Raw genomic sequence first — 25,782 nt, 5'->3', positions numbered from 1 at the left:
AAGTAATTGGAAGTCCTAAAATAAGTAGAATAAAATGATAAAGGAGAATGGGTTTTGCCAAAATCAACCCTGAAAACTACAGGATCAAGAAGGAATATATTTGAAGTAAAATCACAATTATGAGATACCCTCGGGAAGATGGGATCCAGTGAGTGATGAGGGAGGCAGGCAGGTAAAGATTCAGCAGTTGCTGGTAAGGAGAGGATCTGTGGCAGCTTTGGAAGATCTGGAAAGGTTGGAATTTTAACTCTTGTCTCTCAAACTTCCCTTTAGAAATGGGGAACATCATGACCCCTCAGTGAGGTGAGACTGTACCAAAGGAAACAAAGTGTAGCAAAAGTGAGGAGCTGATGAGAAGAGGAGCAGGATGAAGGATGCCCTTGATGGCTCCTGCCTCCCACTCTCCTGTCAGCAGATCTTCTGCCATCCCTGGACCCTCTTCTTTGGGGAGACTGAACCCTTTCACTTTCCTCAAATTCTCTAAGGCCACAAATGGGTTACTTTGAGCACTTCTCCAACACATACGATATGACAAGATAGCTGATTTCATGAGTGACATAAGTGTGATGCTACAGGTCTAAAGAAAATAAATCTCTGAGGAGTATAACTATTATACTAGAAACATTTTAAAAATTGAGCAACATGCTACATGAAGTATATATTTACTGGAAAAGATGGACAATATTTTAAAAAACAAGCACTATATTTATCCAGAAAAGTTCAGCAAGATATTGACAATGTAGCAAAGAATGCAAAATTACTTTTCAAGTATAAATATTATATCTTAAAAATGAGATAAGCAAAGTGAAGATGACAACAGATGAAATATATGGCAAAATAGGTTATATCAAAGATGAAAATAGTAAACCAGAAGATCAAATTAGGACCCCTTCCAGAAAGCAGAAAAAAATGAAGAGATGGAAAAATGTAAATGAAGGGCAACACAATAATGAGAACAGAATGATCCAGGTTCAGAAAATGCAAATTTTAGAAGGAAATTGAAAGATGTCACAGAGTAACAAAGATATATAAGGAAATACCAATTCCTGGACATGTTTAGTGAAATTGAAGAAGAACAAATACAGCTGAAATTATTGATTCCACAAACAAGTTACACCACCCACAAGAAACAAAAATTAACTGAGAATTCACAATAGTAATTATTGTAGATTCAAGAGACAAGTGCATCTCTGGATTCAACTAGCACCAGATGAAAAATATTAGGAAAAATAAATTGTGTATGTACTGAACATGTACAGATGGTTTCTTTCTGTCATTATCCCCTAAACAATATAGTATAACAACTATTTACATAGTGTTATATTGTGTCAAGTATTATAAGTGATCTAGAGATAATTTTAAACATACAGGAGGATGTATGTAGGTTATACACTATGCCATTTTATATAGGGACTTGGGCATCTTTTGATCTTGGTACCCACACACAAACATAAAGCCGTGTTACATGTAAACGTGGAACATAAAGAATAATTACAAATGAAATACCAAGGTAACCACCACATAGGGTTAAAAAACATTGTTGGCTAACTATGAAAGTAAAACAATTCATCATACTTGATTTGGAACTTATATAAATGGAATTATTCTGTACATGTAGATTGTGTATCATTTTTGAACTGTGATTTAAAAGGTATTCATATTGTTAGCATTGTTGTGATTCGTTCAGTCCATTGCTACATAAAATTTCCCACAATATATTTTTCAAATCTTCTGTTAATGAATAACTTGCTTTTCTCTCATGTGGGGTATTATGATCAATACTGCTGTGAACAGTGCTGCTGTTCTTTTATATGTATCCTGAGAGATATGTGTTGGAGTTCAAAGGTTTATAGAAATGGCACTGCTGTTTAGAGGCTGTACATTTCAACATTCTAGATTATGCCAAGCTGTTTTTGGCTAAACAAAAGTTTGTATTTTGAGGTCAGTAATGAGAAAATGACACCAACTACTTCTTCTAATCCACATTTTTATCATATTAAGATGCTCTATTCTTAAATTAGTGTGCACTTATAAAATCTAGGAATCTTGGCCTGTAATTTTAGTGTGAAGAGATATTTTAGTAACCATGTTTTAAAAAGTGAGGGACTATTCAAGTTTTCCATTCTTCTGTGTCAGTTCCGATAGGCTATATTTTTTTCTAAGAAAATTTTAATTTTATTTAAATTTTAAAATTCAGTAGCACACATTTTTGTTACAATACCCTATTATGCATACACAACCAGAACTGATTTCACTTGTTTCAATTTTGGTCTTGGTTAATTGTGTCTCCTCCCATTCCTTTTCTATTTTAGTGATCCCAAAGGGATTTGTTATTTGACAAAGTATTTTTGTCTCTCCTATTTTCTTCAATTTTATGTATATTTTCTATTTCAATAATTTCTGCTCTTTGTTCTTGAATTTATTTTGTTTTCCTTTTTCTTTCTTTCTTTTGTTTTGAGACAGAGGCTTATTATGTAGACCCTCAGCCATGATTTTTGTGGTTATTGGGACCATGACTGACTCTTTTTCAAATGCCTTGATATATGGATGCTCAGTAAATTAATTTTCATCTTTTCTAATATGTACACCAAAGAATATAATTATTGTTTCAGATGCATTCCACAAATTTGGACATTTAGTGTTTTTGTTATCATTTGACCCAAACTATTTTCTAATTTCCATTAGGATGTCTTTTTTATTTTTTATTATTGTGCTAGGGGTACATTGTGGCATTTACAAAATTCTTACAAAATATCAAATATAGCATAGCTGAATTCACTCCTTCCATCATACAAGATTTCTTCTTCTTTAGCCCATGACTTAGAAGCATAATTTCCCTTCTTCCTCTTCTCCAACTCCTTCTTTTTCTCTTCTTCTTATTCTTTTTGGTGTTACTGGGGTTTAATCACAGGACTTGGCCCTTGTGAGGCTGGCTCTACAGCTTGAGCCATGCCTGTAGCCCTTTTGGTTTTGGTTATTTTGGAGATAAACGTCTGCCCAGGTCAGCCTGGGCTGTGATCCACCTATTTTATGCTTCCCACTGTTACTGGGATGACAGGCATGCACCACTGCACTCAGATTTTTTTTTTTCTTTTTTTATGTTGAGATGGGACTTGCAAACTTTTTTTGCTCTGGCTGGCCTGGAACCACGAACCTCCCAATCTCAGCCTCTGGTGTAGTTAAGCTTGACTATAAACGTGAAGCACAGATATCAGGCTAGAAGCATACTTCTTGATTTCTCAGTATGTGAAAATTCTCTAGCTATCTTCTTGATTTCTAGTTTAGTTACATGGTGATCAAAGAACAACAGATGTGTTTAGACTTTAGTTTCTTCTTTTGTGGTAGCAGGGATTTGAACCCAGGACCTCATTCATGCTTGCTAGGCAGGTGCTCTACCATTTGAGTTATACTGCCAGACCTTTTGCTTTTGTTTTTGAGCTAGGATCTTGCTTACTTTTGCTAGGACTGGCAGAAACTCGTAATCCTTCTGTTTCTGCTTCCTGAGTAGCTGAGATTACAGGTATGTGACACTGTTTAGACTTAATTTCTGACCCAATGTATGATAATTTTGTTAATTAATTAAACCACATGTCTGAAAATGTGTATTCTTGTAAGCACTGGAAGCAGTAGTCTATATACATTTATGTTAAATTGTGTTTAAATTGTACTTAAATTTTATGTCATTGTTGATATTTCATCTGCTTATTCTATGTTAAAGAGTATTCGAAAATTCCCACTAAAAACTGTTGGGTTTTCTATTTCTCCCTGAAATTGAAACAGTTTTCCAATATATATTTTAGGGCTATATTACTAGAGATGCATATGAATTTAAACTGGAAACTTTTCATCATTATGAGATTATTCTTTTTACCTTACATAATACTGTCTGAGCTCATCTATTTTTTTTTGTGATGGATATATATTTTATTATTCATATGTGCATACAATGCTTGGGTCATTTCTCCACCGTATATTTTGAATAACGTATCCATGCCAGCATTCTTTCATTTTTCTTTTCATCTTTTTAGTTTCTTTATATCTTTGTGTTTTACATATGTCTTATAAACAGGGCACAGATGTGTAGATTTCAAATTGGGGCAGTAAATCAACAATTACTTGGATTACAACAATTTTATGGATTTATATCTGCTATATTTTTGCTTTTTATTTGCTCTATTGTTTCATTTTTTTCTCCTTTATATGGTTTGAATTATGTAAATATTTTTCATCATTCCATTTGTTTTCTCTACTTGTGTTTAGTGTGCAAAGTTAAATAGATTCTGTTCTTTTAGTAGTTTAGTAGAAGTTGTGCATGTATTCATACTGTATCAATATCTAGTGTTAATCAATACTTATCCTTAAACACACACAATACATTCACACGTTAGTGTATTTATTAGAAGTATAGGAAAGTATTTGTAAAGATGTCTCCTGTTTAGGAACACATGGCAGGTAGGAATTTTGTGGTCAAGAGAGCAATAGATACCAGCTAAATAACAGCCAGAAAGAGGATTTAATGTTTCACAGATTTGCATAACACTGAACTCAGGAGGCCGATTGTACTGTGCCAGATTTTGAGAATGGGTTAGGGTGGGAGAAAGCTGGTGTCACAGGGAGTGGTTAGAGGGTTAAGGTAAGGTGTTAACATTCTGGATTAACTGGCTCCCTCAAGTATTGTACCGTCCTCAAAGACTATGTTGCAAGACGACTTCATTGTGTAAGTTCACATAACACACACTTAAAAAAGTCATGTAAAAATGCCTTGCTCTTAGATTCTGGAATCTACTGGGACATACTCCCGTTTACAATTTAAACAACTGCTTAAACGGTGGATATAAGTATTTGTTCAATTAATACATGTGCTTGCTCAAATATCTAAGCACGCCTAAATTCACTCTGCCTGGAGCTTCTTCCCATGGCTATTTTTCCCTTACTCGTCTCTCCCCGCTGTCATTTTCAAAAGAGGATTTTAGAGACTACCGCGTGCAGAACAGCTTTCCTGCCCACCCCACCAGCACAGTTTCCTTCAGCCCTTATCCTATTTAAGTACTTGGCTTTTCTGCACGGCCCCTGGAATCTGCGCTGTGTGAGGCAGGGGTGTTGCCAGGGCATCCTCGATACCCACTCAATAAACTTTTGGGTGAAATAACTGTCTGCGTGGGAGGACCTCTAGGCACTAGGAAACTAATAAATGCAGAAAAGCCCTGGCCGCGGTAATTCAGGGCAGGGAAAACAAGGCCGACTTCGGTAGGGCGCGACCATCTCCGCCTCCTGGCGGGCCCACCCCTGTGATGCCCGAGCGCTACACAAAACCCGTCATCCGAGGAGCTTACTCTACGGACTCCGGAGGTGAGCTTCCGTGAAGACGCTCAAGGTCCACGCCGGCACAGAGGAAGTTCGCCCTCCCGCCCCAAAGTGCCTCCCCAAAGTCCCGCCCCTGCCCCGCGAGCACACGGCGAGAGCGGTCCATTGGCTAGAGCTGGAAAGTCCAATACGGACGAAAAAGACAAGGACTAAGTTTCCGGGGACGCTTTAAAGAGACGCACTTGCCCTTCCCTTTCCGGTCGCGGCCACTTCCTTCGCCCCACGTGTGTGCGGGTAGGCGTGAGGGGCTTGAGCTGCTGCAGCTGCTGTGGTGAGGCTCTCGGCTTTGGATTGCGGAGGTTCTCGGTGGCTGCTGGAACGTCACAATGGTGGGCCTCATTCCGTTTCCTGAGTCCGCCGGGTTGGTTCCCAGGAAGGCTCTGGTCAAGCAGACGGGAGAGAGGGGGTGCGAAGTGATTACACTGGGCACTGACTGCAGTGGGCTTGGCGCGTGCTCCAGGGTCGAAGTGCTCACGTGCTGGCTTTGGTGGCCAACTTCTCTCTGGTCCTTCCCCTCTCCGGGGAGACCTCGCACCCTCCGCATTCCCACTTCCATTCAATGCAAACGGGAGGTGGACTTGCCGGACTCACTCCCCTATCCTTGACCCGGTGGCCGGCGCGGATAGGCCCCGGCTCAATCTCCTCTCCTTTGCATCCGCTCATCGCCTTTCCCTTAGTAAATGTTAGTATGCCTATGTACTTAGTGTCAGGAGTAAGTAGCAATAGAGTAATTGGAAGTTCACTTGTTACTTTGTGCTTTTTTATATTCTCCACTGTGAATCTTTCCAGGAGCTCAGCAAGTTTTTCAATGTCAAAACTTAATCCTAGCTACTCAGGAGGCAGAGCTCAGTAGCATCACAGTTCGAAGCCAGCCTGGGCAAATAGTCCGCGAGACCTTATCTCAAAAAAAACGCATCACAAAAAAAAAAAAAAAAAAAAAAAAAGGCTGGTGCTGTGGCTGAAAGTGTAGTCCCTGAGTTCAAGCCCCCGTACCACATCAAAAAAACAACAACAAAAAAAAAACCCAGTGGTTTTACGTTTGGTTTGTACCATGCTGCTACACACTTACGGATATGTTTTTTTATTTTTATTTTTTTAACATAAGCCTGTTACGGAGTTTAAGTTTGCTGCCCCCCCCCCCCCTTCCTTAGGTAGATTATAAATGTTGAAAAAAAGTGTGCCACCATCCTCCCTTCATGTGTCACATTTATGTGTATCACTTGTAGGCATCAAGCATTAGTGACTACCTACAGATTCCTTCCTGGCAGAAATTGAGGGCTGTTGGACTCACCCCTTTAAATGTGAGCTACAGCCACAAGTTAGTTTCAGAAATCTCAAAGAGATTATTACAAAATTTGTAAAAGTAAAGAATTCATGAAAATCTACCTTGTATACCAACTTTTGGGGGAATAATTTTACATATATGGTTTTTAAAAAATGGTTGTCTTCGAAAAGTGTACGGTTTCTTAAATAGTGCAAAATCAGTGGCTCAAAATTACACAGATTTGTTTTCTTACATTTTTGGAGGTCTAAGGTCCAAGAATGAACTTTTCTGAGATAAAATCAAGGTGTTGGTAGGACTGTTTTCCTTCAAGGGGCTCAAGTGAAGAATCTGTTTCCTTGCTTTTTTCAACTTGTAGAGGCCATCCTTATTCCTTGGGTCCTTCCGTTTTCATAGCCAGTGGCATATTGACTACAAATCTTTCTCTCCCAAAGACCACATCTCTGACAGTGGTCGTCCTGCCTTCTTGTAAAGACCTTGGGATTATATTGGTCCACATGGGTAATTCAGGATAATCTCTCCACCTCAAGATTTTCAAGTGCATCTACAAAGTCCCTTTTGCCATGTATGATCATATATTAACAGGTCAAGGAATTAGGGCATGGATATATTTTAGGGATGAGACGGCATTATTTTGCCTACCACAGCCATGCTATCAATTTTTAGCTATCCATTCAGATACTTTATATGCAGGTAGCAGCAGATAGGTAGGTTCTCACATTTCACCCCTCCCCACTTTTTTTTTTTTTTTTTTTTTTTTTGGTGATACTGGGATCTGATACTCAGGATCTCTCTCTTGGTAGGCAGGTGCTTTTACCACTTGAGCCACTCTGCCAGCCTTTTTGTGTGTGTGGGGGGGGGGAGGTGTTTTTGAGATGGGGTCTCACAAACTATTTACCTAGATTGGCTTCCAACTGTAATCCTCCTGATCTGTGCCTCCAGAGTAGCTAGGATTACAGACATGAGCCACCAGCTTCCAGCTCTCAAATTCCCCCTTTTATATAAACAGTGCACTAGGCATGACCCTGTGCCCTTTGCTGTTTTTGTCTTACTAGATTTTAAAGATCAGTCCATGTGAGTATATCGATCCTTCTCTTTGCTATGGTTTGAGTGTGCCCCCCAAAAGTTCCTATGTTGGAACCTTGATTCCTCTATATGACAGTGTTGGGAGGAGAGGCCTAGTGAGAGGTGCTTTGTTACTGGGGCAGAGACCTCATGAGTGGATTAATGCCATTCACATGGGAGCCCCCCTTCTGACTCCTTCCATGTTATGAAGCAGCACAAGGCCCTTACCATATGCAGTTACCTGATCTTGAATTTAGCTTCCTGTGAGTCTGAATAAACTTTCCTTTACAAATTAGCCAGTCTCAGGTATTCTGTTACAGCAGTATAAATTGAACCAAGAGGCTTGCTTTTTAAACAGCATTGTTTTTAATAATATATCTGGTACATTTAAACTGTTTTCATTCCCTTGCTACTGCAGATACTGCAACACTACTACATCCTCCCCCGCTTTGCTAATATGTCTGTGTAATAAATTAGAAGAAGTAGAATTCCTTGGTTAAAAAAAGTGCCATTATTTTCCTCATGAAAATGATCAAATTGCTCTCCAGAAGATTACCAGTTTGTTCTCACTGATTTATTAGACTCTTACTCTCACTAATACAATATTAATAATTTTTGCCTTTGTCAATCATAACAGCTTTATTTTATTGAAGGTTAGATTTACATTTCTTTTAAATCAGAACACATTTTCAAATGTTGCAAAACATTTCTCTTTACTTTTTTTTACTTATTTGTATTTTCCTAACATTTATTTTAGACTGTGGATCTTTTTCTTACTGATCTTATAACCTTTTTAAGTTAAGGGAATTAGCTATTTTATTTATGTTGCAAATACTTTTTTTTTGTTATTTGTCTTCCACTTGGTCTATGATGTTTTGTAGTTCAGACTTTTAAATTTCTGTGTATAGTTATTTTTAAAATTTTTTCCAGATTTTATGTAATGTTTAGGAAAGATCGTTCTCATTCTGAGGTTTATCTATAAAGAAATAAACCATGTTTTCCTCACATGATTTCATTTTATGTTTAAATATGTCTGTGAGGAACTTAATTTAGACTGAGGAAAGACATGCCAAAATTTTAAGACATTCATGTGCTTTTTCTTTTATGTACTTTTTTTGAGTACTTGAAATATTTAATGCTAACCTAAAACCTGAACACACAGGAGATGTTATCCCTAAAAAGCTCCACTAAACTTTTGTGATCTAAAGAACAAATGTTATCAAATGCTATTTATTGTCTTATTTGACTATAACATATGCACTTTGATAAATTTATCTTGTTGGTAACATCTGTGTGTTTAGTACTCTGAATCCTTGGCTTGAGAAGTAGTGATTATTTTCTAAGGTAAAGAACATTTGAAGGTTCAAAACTTGATTTACAAATGAAACATCCTAATTTGAATATGTAAGAAATTTGGAGCTTATTTATCCAATTGATACAGTTTTTAACCTGAGTGTGTGTTGGAGTGACCTTGGTGGTTGATGAATGCTTTAAATAGAACAGCTCCTTTTATAAAGACCGAGACAGTCCCTATTATCCATCTGGGTAGCCTATCAAGCTGCTGATTTTTAGTGCCAGACCAACATTACAGAAAATTGGTTCCTTCAGGAGCATTTAGTTTAAATAGAAACAAGCTTGTCCTGTCCAACTGATTTGAGCTAGCATTTTACTGTTTAATAAGTTAATATCTTACTGAGAGAGTTTGACTTCAGTGTTTCCCTGTAGAAGGATTCTTTAAATTTTAATTTCCTAAAGAATAATGAAAATGTTTTGAAATGTACTAAATGTTATTGTACATATTTCTGCACCTCATTTATATTCATATCCTGCCTTGAGGCAGTCTTTTCATAAATAAATTACTATAAGCTACAATTGAGGCAGAATGTAAGCTCAGGTTTTTTGTACTTTGTTTGTACCAAGTCTTAGAAGTTCAACTAAATCTTCTAAAGCTGTGAGGACATCTTTACACTCAAAGACTTTCAAATCATGAAAGTTATAAGCCTTTAAAGGACATTTATGTAGACTTAGATGTGTTGCTGAAATTTAGTAACTATGCAACCTCAGTTATTAAAGCAATTGCAGCTTCAGAGAATTTGTCGTTTTTTCCCCTTAGGATTTTGTGACCTTTTTTTCATTTTTTAAAAATAAAGCATTTTATTTGTTATGATGTCTGTGGTCAATATACCTTTTCAAAGAGTGTATCTTTGCTTTATTTTTTGGCCTTCGTTGGATATTGTCTTTTCCTGAGTAATAGAAGTTATCCTATAATTTAGTGGCTTAAAACAACATTAACTATCTCATAGTTCCTGTGGGTCAGGAGTCAGGCCTGGTTTACCTGTGTGACCTTCTTCACATTTGGATTCTTTAGATTTTATCTCTCTGCTATGTCAGCCCTTCCCCCCACTATGTTATCAGAACACAGGCCTGTCTGTCTCTCTTCTGGTCCTCCTCCCTGCTACAAGGGCCTCAGTTCTTCACTTCTTGTTGTTGGAGGCCTCCCTCAGCTATTTGTCACAGGGGCCTTTCCGTAGGGCAGTTTACTGCATAACACCTGGTTTCCAATAGAGCAAACCAAAGCCAAATGAGAGCAAGAAAGTGAGGAAGATGAGCTGGGAGCTACTCTGGAGGCAGAGGTCAGAAGGATCCTGGTTTGAAACCAGCCTGGGCAGTAAGTTAGCAAAACTCCCTCTCAACCAGCAAGCTGGGCCTGGTAATCCAAGCTGTGTGAGGGCCAAGGCCAAGATCCCTGGGCAAAAACATGAGACCCTATCTGATAAATAAAGCAGAACAGGGTCAGGGGCATTGCTCAAGTAGTAGAAATCCTGCCTAGCATGCCTGGGGCCTTGAATTCAAACCCCAGTACCGTCAAGAAAAAGAGCTGGTGGTAGAGCACTTGCTTAGCAACCTTACTAGAGAACAAAATTGAGAATAGATTGCTTTCCATGCTAAAAATTTAGGACCACACTGAGAGTTAATGGAGCTCTTTAAGTAGGGAGAGGGACTTCAGGAGATAAGTGTTAAACAGAGCTCTGTGGCTTCTTTGTAAAAAGGACAAGCAGGGTACCTAGAGGGCATCCTAACCTGAGAGATCATGAGGGTTATAAAGGCAATTGACAGTAGCTTTGAAGAGAAGATTCCAGAGGTACTTGGCCTTTTAGAGGATTAGATATGTGCTGGCTATTCCCTAGTGGTTTTTTTTTCTTCTGTAGCAATGGATTATTATTTTTTCATAGATTAAAGATTATATTTATTCATTTCCTTTATGTAACACTAAATTTTGGTCTGTGGGACATGAGCAAAAGAATGTACAATTTCCAGATTATGCTCAGAAAGGAAAGAACCATATTTTCTGAATTTTCTTTCTTTCTTATTTGCTGGAACATATATCTGGTATTAATCCATCTTGGACTATATGGGAGGTTGTAGCCTAACATTATGGTAGGAGTCTGGATCCCTGAGGGCTTTGTGGAGCACAGCTTCCAGCACCTGCATTTAACAGGAGAGAATGAAACTATCTGAGTTAAGCCATTTTTATTTTGTGTTTCTATTACAGAGAAAAACCCGATACATATATCTATATCTATATATATCAGGTTTGGTCCTCTATATATCTATATAGATATAGATATAGATATATTTCTGTTTTTTTTTTTTGGAATGGGTTTGAACTCAAGGTCTCATGTTAGGCAAGCACTCTACCACTTGGGTCACACTTACAGCTTTTTTACTTTAGTTTTCTTGTTAGGAAGTCTCATGCTTTTGCCTGATAGGCCTTGAACTGTGGTCCTCTTACCTGTTTTTCTAGAGAAGCTGGGATAACAGGCATGCTTCACCATGCCTAGACAAACCTGATTCTTAAATAATGGAGGTTGGATAAGACAGGAAATAGTGTGGAAATAAAAGAAAAATTACTGAGATGTCTAGTTTGGAGGACTGAATGAGTGGTGACCTAGTTAACTGATACAAGGCTTGAGTGAGGAAATAACGCATTCCCATTTGGATGTGCTGATTTGAAACGGCCTCTATTATTTCCTTTTCCTAATTTGCACAGACCTTAGGCCCAGCCTTGATTTTGCTTGATTCACTGCCCACTCTCTTCCATGTGTAACTTCTACATTCAAATTCCTACTAATATCCTATATTCTTCTACCCTCTCAATCTCCCTAAATGATGCACCAATTTACACCCATGAATCTCACTATTTGTATGCTCTGTGCCCACTTTGAAGATGAAACAGATGAAGAGCTGAGTTTATTGGGCTTGTCTATGCCTTTTTCTGTTGTCTTATGTTATTGGAGAGTAGTTTTGAATATATCATTTCTGTTATGACCATAGAAACAAAGACTGTTAGAATTACTTAACAAATACAGCATATCTCCTGATTGCTAATGTAGTGTTTCTGGTTCATTGTGTTTTATTATTATTTATTTGTGTATGTGTGTGTGTGTGTGTGGTACTGGGGTTTGAACTCAGGGCCAAAGCTTGAGCCACTCCTTCATCGGCTCTTTTTTTGTGACAGGTTTTGTTCAGATTGGGTCTCATGAACCCTTTCCCTGGGCTGACTTTGAACTGCGATCCTCCTGCTCCCGAGTAGCTAAGATTATAGGTGTGAGTCACTGGTGCCCAGCTCTATTCTTAAAATTTGTTTCTAAAGGAAATTTCATAGTTAAAGTCACTTGACGTATGACTATATGTTTTCCTGTGTTTCAGCCTAAAACACTAAAGGGAAAAAGTACAGGACGGGAAAAAAAAGTAATCCATCCATACAGTAGAAAAGCAGCTCAGATTACAAGAGAGGCCCACAAACAAGAGAAAAAGGAAAAGTAAGTAACTTTTCATCATTCAAATTACACATTGGTGAAAATCTCCTTTATACATTTATCCTTCAAACATACATTCTTTCTCAATTTTCTCTTCCTCTCCCTTTAGTATTTGTTGAGTATATTCTTTGTACCAAGGGTGAAATGGAACAAGACTAATACTATTATAGAGCTTACTTAAAATAGTTTAGTAAATGTAAATAACAATTTGTGATGTGTGCAGTGGAAAAAAATTAAGAAGGATTATCGGATGGAGAGACAGGTTCTGTTTTATGTAGGATAGTCATGGAGGGCTCAAGAAGTTACATTTAGTTGCGTTCTAGCAGAGAGCTGAAAGATGTTAGGGAAGGTGTTATACTGATACAATATATATTGGGCATGTAGGTTAACATGCCTATTTGACATAAGAGGAAATACGGAATGGTCAGTTGGATATGTTGGATCTGGTGTTCAGAGGATAGATTAGAGATGTCACAAATTTGGGATCCATCTATATCTGTGTGGGATTTTGGGCTAGGAGACTGGATAAGATCATCTCATGAACTGTAGATAGAAAAGAGAAAGCAACCAAGGACTGAATCTAGAGGCCCTCTACCATAGAGGTTGAGCAAAGGAGGAAGATTCCACAGCGAGACTACAGAGGAGGAAAAAGACGATAATATTTGAAAGAGTCTTAAAATGAAACAAAGACCAAATAAAAGTCATGTTGACTAGCTGTATTGTTTTAATGAATGCTAGATATTTTTGCATACTAGCTGATGGAGACTTATACTTCTGTTGCTAGATATTGATGATGGCTTAAGACCTAAAGCCTTCCAAAAACTTTGGAGGTGATCCTGATGCTGTTGATTCTGGGACTATACTACGATAACACTTCTATACTCTTACTTACTTAATATTCTTTTTAAATCTTTTCCCTTAAATACCACTTTTTTAAGAGACATTTTATCTCTTTTAAAACGAAGGAGGTGATATTTACTCCAAATGGTCTGAGCCTGAGGTATGCTTATGCTTTGGTAGTGAAAAGATTTGGCACAGGTTGGAAAACTTACATACTGACTCTAAACCAAGCTTTGTCCTTAATGTAATCTGAAATGTTCAAAAGGAAATGGGAGGAGGGGGCAAGCAATTTGCTTGCCATTTAATTAGTGGTTTAATTCCTTGCTAATAAGCTATGTGGAGACCTTTTGTAGTATCAGTGGTATATGTGCAATGTTTTAGGAAATATTAGTTGAGTTTTCCTTACCTGAAGTGCTTGAGACCAGAAATGTTTTAGACTCTGGGTTGTTTCAGATTTGGTAATACTTGCATATATATATATGATTTATTTGAGGATGGGATACAAATCTAAACATGAATTTCATTTATGTTACAGATACACCTTATACACATAACCTGAATGTAATTTTGTACAATATTTTTAGTGTACCCGTGTTTTGAGTGTGGCCCAGTATATGAGGTCAGGTGTGGAATTTTCTACTGTGTCATGTTGGTGCTCAAAATGTTTCAGATTTCAGAGCACTTTGGATTTTGAATTTTTGGATTAGTAATGCCAAACCATATGATTGTGTACTTTGGTTCACTGTAGTTACTTGTTACTGGGCCTAGAATGCCTGTATGCTGTCAGGTGTATTCAGGATTGTAGGTACTAATCTAAATAATCAGCAATATAGAAGAATAATGGAAGGAAAACAAAGCAAGATGTTAATCTCATATATAACCTGTTGTAGGGAAGTTTTGCTCTTGGCCATGCCTCTTATTTTAATCGTGTAGAGTTAGAAAGTGTCACTTAGTTTTTCTCCTGGGGCAACATTCTAAACTCTCCTTTTTCTCATCTGTTTCAAAGAAGTCATCATCTTAATAGTCATTGTCTCAAAACCAAACATAGGACTGAAGGTATGGCTCACACTGTAGAGTGCCTGCTTTGCAAGGGCAAAGCCCTGAGTTCAAACTGCAGTCCCACCACCAACAACAACAATAATACAGTTTTGTTTTGTCTGACATTTTATGGCTGTTAAACTGTTGTCTTAGGCCTGTCATACATGCCAGTTTTTTGAGTTGTAGCATCTGTAACCATGAGTCATACTTAACTTTAATAGTAACATGGTCACAAATAGCCTCTCTCTCTCTCTCATTTTTTTTTTTTGTTTGGTGGTACTAGGGTTTGAACTCAAGGCCTTGTGCGTGCTAGGCAGGCACTTAACCACTTGAGCCACACCCCCAGCACAAATAACATCTTGAAATGCTGTTGATCTTCCTGCTCTAGCATAATGCTCCGCTAGACAGAAATGCTGTTTCATCTTTGCAAAAGACAGTAGGTGACAATGTACTCAAACCTTTGGGACAATTGTACCGGAGATGATAGAAAAGGTACCCATGGGATTTAAGTTGAACTTCATATATCTGTGGCTTCTTATAAGTAAATAGTTACTTACTTATTTCTGTATAAGAAATTATAGCATAGTTTGTTAGCTTAAAAGGAACAGTTTCTGGATCAGGAGTCCCAGTGGCACTTACCTGGCTGTTTCTAGTGCAGGATCTCTCACTGTACTGTAGTCAAGTTGTTTGCGGGGACTGCATTCATCATAGAGGTTGATGGGGAGTGGTTTTGTTTCCAAGTTCACTCGCAATGCTCTTGGCAGACCTTGGGTGTCGTGTCTCACTCTTGAATGGAGACATCACATCCTTGCTACATGTGTCTTCATAAAGCTACTTAAATATGGCACTTGGAGACCACTGTGCGACAGAGAGGATAAGATAGAAGTCAGTCTTTAACCTAATTTTGGAACGGCATCCATCACTATTGCACTGTTCTGTTAGAAGTGAGTCACTGTCTCCACTCATACCTATGGAGTACAAGGACATCAATATTAAAAAACAAGAATCATTGGAAACATCTTCTGGTGGTATCTATGTAACAAAAAAGCAGTTGGTTTTCTAAGGAACAGGGGCCCTCACACAGCATGGAATGTCCACTTCCTTTATTTTCCCACAAAAATCAAACAGGTAGAAAGAGAGGTAGAGGAAGGTCAGAAAGGGGTATGTTAGGGTACTGTACCTTTTGATAAATGATGGCGTATATGCAATCAGACTTCCTGAGTTGATGAGGCTGACGCTTAGTGATGGTCTCAGTTTACTTAAAGGTACTGAAAGAATAAGTAACTCTAGAGTAAAAATTCAAGCATGGTAATTTTCAGCATTTGAGAGCTCTGATTTAGGAGTATATGAAACACTGCCTCTTCAAAAAAACCATGAGCAGGAATTAGTATGGTTTCAAGATTAGCACAAACAATAATTTATAGGCATCATAGGAGCATTTTAGTACAGAATTCAGATAACAAATGAAAATTATTGACTATGGACAATCAACAAGGGAAACTGTGTAGTGGGTAAGAATCTAGAAAACTACTTTTGAGCTTTGATCTTGTTGAGGTTCCCCTCATTTAAAGAATTGATTTGAATTCCTTCCAAAACTATTCTCTGTATCTATGTTGTTTTTAAGTCAACTTTGAGCTGTACAATAAAATGGACACATTGTAAGTGTGCAGTTACTGGGCTGTGACAATTGTATGTGTTTGTATTACTCCCATGATCAATAGGTAGTGCCTTTTATCCTCCCTAAGATTTCCTTCTCTGTCTACCCAGTAATCATTACTCTCCGTCCTGGGCTTAGGCAGCCATGAATCTGGTTTTTGTTTTGATACAAGAGATTTGGTTTTCCTAATGTTTCATGTAAGTGGAATTACAGTGTATATAGTCTTTTTATGCTTCTTTTACTTAGCATGGAGTTGTTAAGATTTATTCATGTCATTTTATTTCATTTTATTCAGTTGTCTCTTTTATTATTTCACCATATGAATAAACAGTTTGTTTATCCATTCACTGTTGATGGTCATTTGGACATCTAGTTTTTGGAGATTATTAGTGGTCTGCACATCAAGAGTCCAGTCACTTGTAAAAAGTTTTATGGGCAAACACATACTCATTTTGTGTTTTCTGTGGTTGCTTTCAGGCTACAATGACAGAGATGAGTGATTATGACAGACTGCAGGGTCCACAAAGACGGTTATTATCTAGCCATTCAATGGAGTGAGCTTTCTTACGCTCCTGGTTCTCCTGACCTAACTGGGGGTGACTGGAGACGGAGAAAGGACAAATGATAGAAGACAGACATGCATAAAGTTGGGGCCAGGTTTGCTGGGCACTCAGATGGAGATGCATAGCAGCCTCGTTGCATTTTTACTTCTCTATTCTTTAAGGCCTTACTCCTTTACAGTTCTTTGAAACCTTGCTTCTTTTCTATTGTTTAAGGTCTCTTTCCTTAGACTTGCTCTGTCCCATGTTTTTAAAGTCTTTTTCCTCAACTTGTCCCATGTTCTGTTTAAAGTCTCGGTGCTCAGACTTTCAGACAAACAACAGCAGCCGTGTCTAAAAACTGCATTGGCATAACTCTTTAAAGTCTCGGACCTTAGACTTGCACTGTCCCATGTTGTTTTTAGCTTTTCTTTAGCTTAGCTTTTCTAAAGACTATAAAGTTCTTGGTGCAGAAAGCTGCTGTTGTGGAGACACACAGCCAGCAGCAGCATCAGCATGAGCCAATCAGAAATTGCCATCAGAAAACCTCATATCCTCCTTCAGTGTGTCTTTTATACACAGTGGTAAACAAGGAGGTGGAGCAACAATTCTCTTGTGACATTGTAACAGGAGAAGCCTCTGCCTACTTCTCTAATGTAAACAACTTAGGAAAAGCAGCTGTACTGCATTTTGCCTCTCACTCTCTTCTCAGGCTGGGGCCATGCCAGACTCAGTCTGTAGATTATTGGGCACAGCTGTGCTTATGTCATGTTCTCATAGGCTTCTTATAATCCGATCCCCACAATTCAAGAAAATACTTTGCCATTCATTGGTGTTACGGAGATAGCTTTTGTTACCATTTATGTTCAAGTGCTATGTGAACATGTATGTTCATTTTTCATTCAGTTCCAACTAGGATTCCTAGGTCATATGGTAGGTGTTTGGGTGTATAAGAAACTGAGTTTATAACAAATTAACTTTAAAAGAATTATTGGGCCATATGTTAGGTGCATGTTAAAGTATATAGGGTAAATTTACTCCAAAGTGGCAGTACCATTTTATAAAAGTACTACTAGAATATAGGGGTTATTTGTGCTCAGTATCCTCTTTAATAGGTGGTTTCCTTTTTTTTTTTTTTACCCAATCTAGTAGGTATGTAGAGGTTTCTTGGTGTGTTCAGTTTTCATTTCTTGATGACTAATGATCTTGAGCATCTTTATATACTATGATGAAGAATATTTTGCACTTTGTGGTATGTCATAATATATGCTTATTGTTAGGTAGTAAGAACTGTTTGTATACTCTGTACACAAGTTCTGTGAATAGTTTCTCCCATTCTGTAGCTAAGAAAATGTTTAAATGTTTTTTTCATGACTTCATTTACCCAATTTTCTCATATGAAATGGGATTTCTGGTTTTCTTATTTTTTATGCATGTGTGTTTGGGTTTTTGAGATAGGGTCTCTTTGTAGTTCAGGCTGATCTTGAACACTCCAATCTGCCTCTGAGTGCTGGGATTACAGTCATGCACCATCGTGCTCAGCTAGCTTTTCTCTCTTTCCCCTTTTATTCTGTTTGTCCCTCTGCTTTTGAAATGACACTACCACATTAAGGGCAGGTTGTCCCTCATCTTATTCCTCTCTGGAAAAAGCCATCATGACAGAACCAGAGATGTGCTTTGATCGCCTATGCATTTCTTATCCAGTTAAGTTGACACTCAAGATCAGCCATCATAGCATTTCATGTTTCTGTGTTATTAAGATTACCTTTATAAATGTAAAATGATATTTGAATTAAAGTTCTTTGGGTAGTTTTTATTTTTGCTTTTTTTGCCAGATTTCTAAAACTTAATTTTTTAATGTGTATATACCACTCTTCTTCTAAGAATGAAGAATGAAAAGGCCTTGCGTCTCAACCTTATTGGTAAGTGTTTTTGCTTATTTGAAATCCTGGCTAGTGTATAGTGAATTTTGCCCTATATAAGTTTTTCTTTTTACGTTACTACTGAAATAATACTTTTATCTAAGTACCTTTTTTAACAAGACTTGATTAAATGTAGTGAAACAAACCAGTAACTTTTAAACAATGCTAATGATTCCTAGCTGTTTCCAGAACTTGTTTAAGTTTATACTATCTTCCCGTCTCTGTGAATATTTACATTTATCCACCATTCTCTCTGAAGTTTAATTCTAGCTTCCTAACCACTAAGATTAGTCAGCTTTCCATTACTGTAACACGTAAGTGAAAAAAAGTCAGCTTGTAATGAGAAAGGGTTTATTTTGGCTCAGAGACTTGCTAGTTTCAGTCCTTGGTCAGTTGGCTGTGTTGCTTTGGGACCTGTTGCAAGGCAGCATATCATGTTGGGAAGTGTGTGATAGAGCAAGTTGCTCACCTCATGGTAGCCAGGAAGCAAAGAGAGGCAGGAAGAGTTCAAGACCCAATAACCCCTCCAAGGGCCCTTTCTCAATGACATAAGACCTACCACTAGGCCACTTTTCTTAAAGGTTTCCAATAGTACCATGGGCTGGAGGCCAGGCATTTAGCACATGGGTCTTTGGGAGGCATCTTAGATTTAAGTAAAAGCAGTGGCTGAAGTATTATAAAAAGAACATCTTCAGTCTGTATCTCAGTGTCATAATCACTCTCTCTGGTAAAGCTTATTGATAGTAAATTTTACTGACAGGTCTGAAATTTAAAAATAGTGACTACTGGGCTTTATTACTAAAATAAAAGGTAGTTGAAGCTTCATCTCTAATGCTTCATCAGATAATAGAATAATATGTCTAAGCAGGGAATCTGTGTGGGAAATCTGACTGAAAGTGAGACCCTGATGGTCAGATATGTTCTTAAGGATGAGTTCTCCTGGCCATTGATAATTTATTTCAGTCTTTCATCTGGCAGCTCTTTTAGCTCAATGCATTCATTAACTTTGTGGCCCTGTATGTTAGTTAATATCATATGTAAATGTAGATAGTAGTACTAATCCTCATAGAATTGTAAAGCTCTTGTCATAGTGCCTGCAATCTAAGTGTTTAGCAAATATCATTTTCATCATTAATCAGGGTTTTAATTTTATCCTGAACAAATTGTGCCCTTTGCTTTTTAAATTCTTATAACTTTGTTTTCTGTTCTACTGAAGTCTTTCCTGCTCAATATTAGATAAGAAATGTGAATAGAAGAGCATTGTTCTCATCTTTTGTCTATTTTCTGAGTTCAAATGTGACGATTTCTGACAGACTGATTTGATTAACTTCGAGCCTACACAGAGCTTTTTATTTAACAATGAAATAATTTTGGGTTGGTTTTAAGTGCATTGAGACTGAGAATTATAAAGAGTACCTCTTTGTTTAGATGATGACCTGTGATGCTGAACTGCCTTGGTACTTGTTGTTTACAGGTGAAAAACTGCAGTGGTTTCATAATCATCTAGATCCTCAAAAAGTGAGATATTCAAAGAAAGATGCTTGTGAATTAACTGAAAGGTAAACACCAGGTATATTACAAGCAAAGGGTCAGAAAAGGGAATTGTGTGTGCGCGCGTGCGCGTGTGTGTGTGTGTGTGTGTGTGTGTGTGTGTGGCACTGCACTTCGGATTCACAGTCTTGCACTTGCTAGGTCCAGGCTGTTTTTTAAGCAACGGAGTTTGGCTTTGGATTTGAAAGAAGAGCAAATGGGCTTTGTTAACAGTGGATTTGTATTCTAGCTTGGCCTACTTCTTAGTTTTGTAATCTTTCTGGGCCTCAGAGTGGTAGTTACCCCAGTTTGTTTCTAATGATCATAAAGGCCTCTTGGAGAAGGATCATCTGCACTGACTCCTCCCAGGTGGGGTTAGCAGATTGAGGTAAGGTATAGCTTGAAGAACCGCTAGTGTGAAAGAACAACATGTGAAAGGCCCAGGAGTGAGAGAGAAGATGACTGGTGTAGTGACCTATCAGATGTTTAATGTGACTGGAATTACATGTTCATGAAGGTTAGTGTGGTAGGTGCTATAAGTGACAGTTGGCTTATGAACAACCTCAGTTGTCAGTCTGAGTTTGGATCTTACCTAAGGACATTAGGATCTGTGGGAGACTTACACATTAAGCATGTGAGATGGTCATATTTAAGCTTTAGGAAGGTCACAGTTGTTAAAATGGGGAAAAGGTACTGAGAGGGGATATGGCTTTGTGAGAAGACAGACTGTTGAGAGGCCAGTGTAGCAGTGCAGGCCTCTGCTTGGTTAGTAGCAGTTTACCGAAGAGAAATGAAAGAAACCCAGAGACAGTAAGCAGGTAGAAGTCTCAGTCTTTAGTGAGAACTTAGGTGTAGAATAATGAGAAAGGAGTAAAGGAGGATGCCTACATAACCTTGCTCGGGCTGCTAGGTCAATGGACATACTATAGTCTTGAGTTAGGGAGCCCAATAAGTGGAACAGGCTTGGTGTGGGGTGGATGGTAACAGGGTGATGACAGGTTTGATGTGTTAGGGTGAAGCACCAGGGAACATCTAAATGGAGAAGTATAGTAACTGGTTCAATATGAGTGCTCTCAGTTCAGCAGATAGCAGACTGATTCAGTCACTAAAGCTAAAGAAATAATTGAGCTATACAGGAAAGGTTAAGAAGTTTGAGACGTGGTGAACTCAGGAATATGAACTTTGAAAGTACAGATAACAGCTGGAAACTAAGTTTTGTAATATGAACTTAAATGTATAGACTTTGGAACTGAAATCATGTTCATATTTTTCAGGTATTTAAATAGGTTCAACAGCGAGCTAGAGCAGATTGAGTTACATAACAGCATCAAGGACAGGCAGGGAAGGCGGCACCATTCCCGGGAGACTGTCATCAAGCAGACAATGGAGCGTGAACGACAGCAGTACGAAGGCTATGGCTTTGGTATGTTCTCTATTTTTTCTTTCTAAAATACGCAGTGATAACAGCTTTGCAATTCATTTCAAGTATTTGATTTTATTTATTCTATTGATTTAGTTGGATTCTCTTCCATTGTTTTCCTTTTCTTTATGAATACTTTTTGGATTTAATTTTTTCTTCCACATTCTCAACAAAACTGTAAGTTTTTGATAGTGACATCACCTCTTTCTACTGTGACAATAGTGGTTTCCTTTCTAATATATACCTAATTTGTTTTGTAATAGGGTTGTTAACTTACCCATCTCCAATCATATCTAAGTTTCTTTAGACTAAATAGTATATGTCCTTTTCACTTTTGTAAGTTTTGCTCTACATAGCTACACTTAATCATTCTTGAAAAAGTATAGAAATCAAATTTTCTTTCTTAGCATTGTAGCATGTCTAATTAATTCCTAAAGGTAAGTATATTTGTTTGTTAACACTGTCTGATGAAAATCACTTAATAGGAGAGGGAACTGAGAGTTGCAAAGCTAACAGACCAAAGCCACTCACAAGTTATGTGGTCTGCAAATAGTAGTTATTTAGCTTATTGTTAGTATTTAAAAAAAAAACAAAACCTGGCTTTGCTTAAAAAAAAAAACAAAAACAAAAAGCAGACGATTTGGCATTGTAATCTCCTGGAGTGGAATAGCAGCTGTCACTTGTAGACCTGGCATATATTCTGAAGTTTGCAATGGTCCTGTACCTTCATGCCTCCTCCCTGTAGGCATTTGTGTTATGTGGAGTTTCTTGGGATAGTACAGTAAATGAAACAGCAAAATTAAATAAAAAAAACATGAAAATATAGAAAAGGAAGTATTCTGTGGCTAGTGTTAGAAACTGAAGAAGATGATAGTTTCTCCTGATTGCTAAGAAGTGAGCTTAATTGAAAAAGCAACAAAAAGCTTTAGAACTAGATAGTTCCATACTTAAATCCTTACTGCCTTCTGGATAACAGAAGGCAACTTATTTAACAAGACCTCAGGTCTTGTTTTACTCATTTTTGCAAAATTATTTTTAATAGATGTTTTTTAAGTTAACAAAATGCAGTTGATTTTTTTCTTCATGTTCACTCCTTTATTGCTCTTTTTTTTTTCTCCATCCCTCCTCCCCCCATTTTCCTAGCACTTGTGAGGCAGAGGGAGGAGTGTGAGTTCAAGACCACCCTGGGCATATGTACCTGATACTGGTGCAAGTGGCAGAGTGACAAGACCCTGGGTTCAAACTGCAGTACTGCCAAAAAAAAAAAAAAAGTACCTGACATAGTACTTAGTACAAGAGAGTAATAGAGAGCTTCAACCAGTCTTTTTTCACCTAAGTAGTGATCTTGTAAGAGCATAAAATTTGTACTTATAGTCTCCAGTTTCTCATTTTTCATTTTCTTTGAACCTATTTTAATTTGACTTTGTTTCCATAACTCAACCAAAAGTACTCTTCACAGATGTCACCTTTTTGAGCATTTGATGCAGATAAGTAGTTTTTTTTTGTCATATATTTATTTGGTATAAGAGATCCCGAACTCTTCTAGCTTTCTTCTGTTTCACTGGCCACAACTTTACAGTTTTGTAAGCTAAGTACTCCACATCTTAAGAAACTAAATGTGGCCTGCGTCCCTGTTCTTGGGTTTCTTCTCATTTCTATCTACACCCATTCTTCAGTTAATCTCTTAATTATGTCGGTTTAAATCCCATCTGAATGCCAACAACTTCCAAATTCATATTTTCCACCCTAATTTGTTCCCAGAGCTCCAGACTTGAATTATCAAACTTAGATTTCTCCAGTCTATTTAGATGAATTGCAGGCATCTCAAATTTGATATTAAAAACAGTCTTGCTTTTTTCCTGAAACTTGTTTCTTCTGCAAGTTCCTTATTTCAGTCAGTGATATCACCACTTATCCAGGTGCTCATATGAGAAACCCTAGTTGCTTTCACAGTGCACATCCAAAGTATATTTAGAATCTGATGAGTTCTGCTACTACCACCTTCCCAGTTCAAGCCACCTTCATCTCAAATGTATCACTCACTATAACATCCTCCTAGTTGGTCTCTGTGCTCCCCCTCTTCCCTCTCAAGCCTTTTCAGCATATAGCAGCTACACTAATTAGCAGTATTTAACAGAGCATGTCCAAGTGAAATATTTATTGGTGAGAGAGCCAGTAGGAGAGTCCAGATCAGGTGTTCTTCCAACTATGCCACAATGATTCTTCCAGTCAGGAAATGCATCCGGTGAAAGAAGGTTTGTGAACTCTTACTAGTTCACAAATATATAGAAACATGGAGACACATTGCCAAAATCTGTTTTCTCAGGTTTTGAGAAGATTAAATTATGGATACCTCTTGCCCCAGAAATAATTATTTCTGACTCATTAGGATTCCTATTACTGAAAAATGTGCTTAATTTACACCTTTTAACACCTACCCCCTTATTTTCTGAAATTGTGGTAAAAGTCAGTATACAGTTGCATCTGACAGTTTTGTTTTTAACCTTTTCATTTATTGATACTGAATTTTGTTTATTGCATTGACCAGATCTGTGTTTCAGCAGTAAGTATTGTCATTCTTAGTAGTTTATGATAAACTTTCTAACCATAGTAAAGATCTATATCTAGTTTTTATTAAAGATGGGTTTAAATTTTGAGCATCTATTGATTATAGCTTTTTAATTCTTCACATTTTGAATAATGTGATTTTATAACTTATATAAAGTATGTGCTTGGAAATTTATACTTTTCACCAAGAAAAACACCTTGGAATATTGTTTTAATGACTTGATTTATTTAATTTCTCAAGATCATGCTAGAGTTGATAACTTAATAGTTTTGTTTTTTGGGTTTTTTTAATGGTATTAGTGATCCAACTCAGAACCTCATGCATGCTAAACAAGCTCTCTACACTGAGCCACATAACAAGGGTCCCACTGTGTAACTCAGGCTAGCCTGGAGCTTGGTAGGTAGTCCAGGCTAGCCTGAAGTCTCAGTCTTACTACCTCTGCCAGATAAGTGTTGGATTACAGGTTTAGGCTACCATGGCCAACTCAGCATTCTTCTTAAACTAAACTCTTTAATCTTGGCAAACTTAAATTTTTAAGTTAATTATGGAACTTTAAAATATTTATACCCTTTTGTATATTGTTGGTGTTATTATTATGTTGTATCTGAAATAATAAATGAAGAAATTATACAATTTAGAAGGAAGTACCTATTGGCTATAAATTATTTTCTTTTCCAGAGATTCCAGATCTTTTAGATGGAAGTAATCTAAAGATGTTTAGGTGAGTATCTCTTACTGTTTCCTGGAAGCTGTATATAAAATATATGAGGTATAAGCTTCTTCCTTTTTGAGTCTAGACATTAGAGTTCCCCCTTGACCCCCCAAAAATGGAGGTTTCTTTTAGCCTTTTCCATTTATCAGAAAGTAGAAATTTTCCAGTTGTGTTCATTTGAACACAACATCATTTGCTACTGATGTACACTGAAATGATAATAATGACATACCTTTTTATTTTTCAAAATAGTTTAAGGTGTTCTAATACAGCATTTTAAAGATGTTACTATTTCTCTCCAGTTCTTATTTTTTAAAAAAATAAGTAATAGCAACAGACTAATGGAAAGTCATGTCACAGAATTTAGTCATTAAGAACCCTTTTGTCCGGTAGTGTCTCTGTACATCTTGTAACCAGGGAGACCACTGAGTAGGATTTCAGCTTTTTAGTTTTCAGACAGATTCTCTATATTTAGAGAATGCTTTCCATTAATCATTTTGTTCTGAACTAGACCATGTTGATGGATCTGACATTTTTGTTAATTGAACTTAGATAAATTTAAATCCAGGCATAATCAAATATAGGATGTGTTTATTTCTGAAACAATATATTCTGCCTCTTCTAAAGAAAGCCAGAAGTGAGAGAAGAGTTGAGCACAGCCTGTTAGTATTGCTGGTTAGAGTTCAGTTCTCGAGATAGTCTTCACATTGCTCTTCAGGTCCTATAACAGAATTGTTATAGAAAGTCCTGAGGTTGAAAAACTGGAAAGTTTATCTTATAAGAATTGTAATTAAGGGACTGGAGGCGTGGCTTTAGCAAGCAGGTGGCCCTGAGTTCAAACTCTAGTACCTCCCCACCCCCCAAAAAAAATTCTAATTGTTTGATTAAGACTCAGCTGCATTGTGCCTGAAAAGAAAATCCCTTACTGACTGTATTTTGGAGACTTGTCAGGGATGACCTAGTTCTTTTGAAATTCTCAAGACTGTGTGGCCTGATAATGGGAGATACTTGGGCTAGGGAGAAT

General features: G+C 37.4%; 1 protein-coding gene across 5 annotated transcripts in view; it reads left to right on the top strand.

Annotated features, from left to right (window-relative positions):
- Positions 1 to 5,535: 5,535 nt before the first annotated feature.
- Tma16 (translation machinery associated 16 homolog) overlaps positions 5,536 to 25,782 on the top strand; it is an 83,661-nt gene continuing 63,414 nt past the window's right edge. For 3 of the 5 annotated variants that reach the window (XM_074055070.1, XM_074055071.1, XM_020179593.2), the window contains exons 1-6: positions 5,536 to 5,693; positions 12,422 to 12,534; positions 18,490 to 18,527; positions 20,002 to 20,086; positions 21,332 to 21,480; positions 24,725 to 24,767. In XM_074055070.1, the coding sequence (XP_073911171.1) occupies positions 5,691 to 5,693; positions 12,422 to 12,534; positions 18,490 to 18,527; positions 20,002 to 20,086; positions 21,332 to 21,480; positions 24,725 to 24,767 (431 nt within the window). In that variant the 5' untranslated portion in view covers positions 5,536 to 5,690. Of the gene's footprint in view, positions 5,694 to 12,421; positions 12,535 to 18,440; positions 18,528 to 20,001; positions 20,087 to 21,331; positions 21,481 to 24,724; positions 24,768 to 25,782 lie in introns of those variants that run through there. The other 2 variants (XM_074055072.1, XM_074055073.1) reach the window with 2 other exon arrangements.

The sequence above is a fragment of the Castor canadensis genome, chromosome 14 (assembly GCF_047511655.1).
Source record: "Castor canadensis chromosome 14, mCasCan1.hap1v2, whole genome shotgun sequence".
Classification (NCBI taxonomy): domain Eukaryota; kingdom Metazoa; phylum Chordata; class Mammalia; order Rodentia; family Castoridae; genus Castor; species Castor canadensis.
The sequence above is the reverse complement of the archived record's forward strand: the minus strand, read 5'-3'. Positions and strand labels throughout refer to the sequence as shown.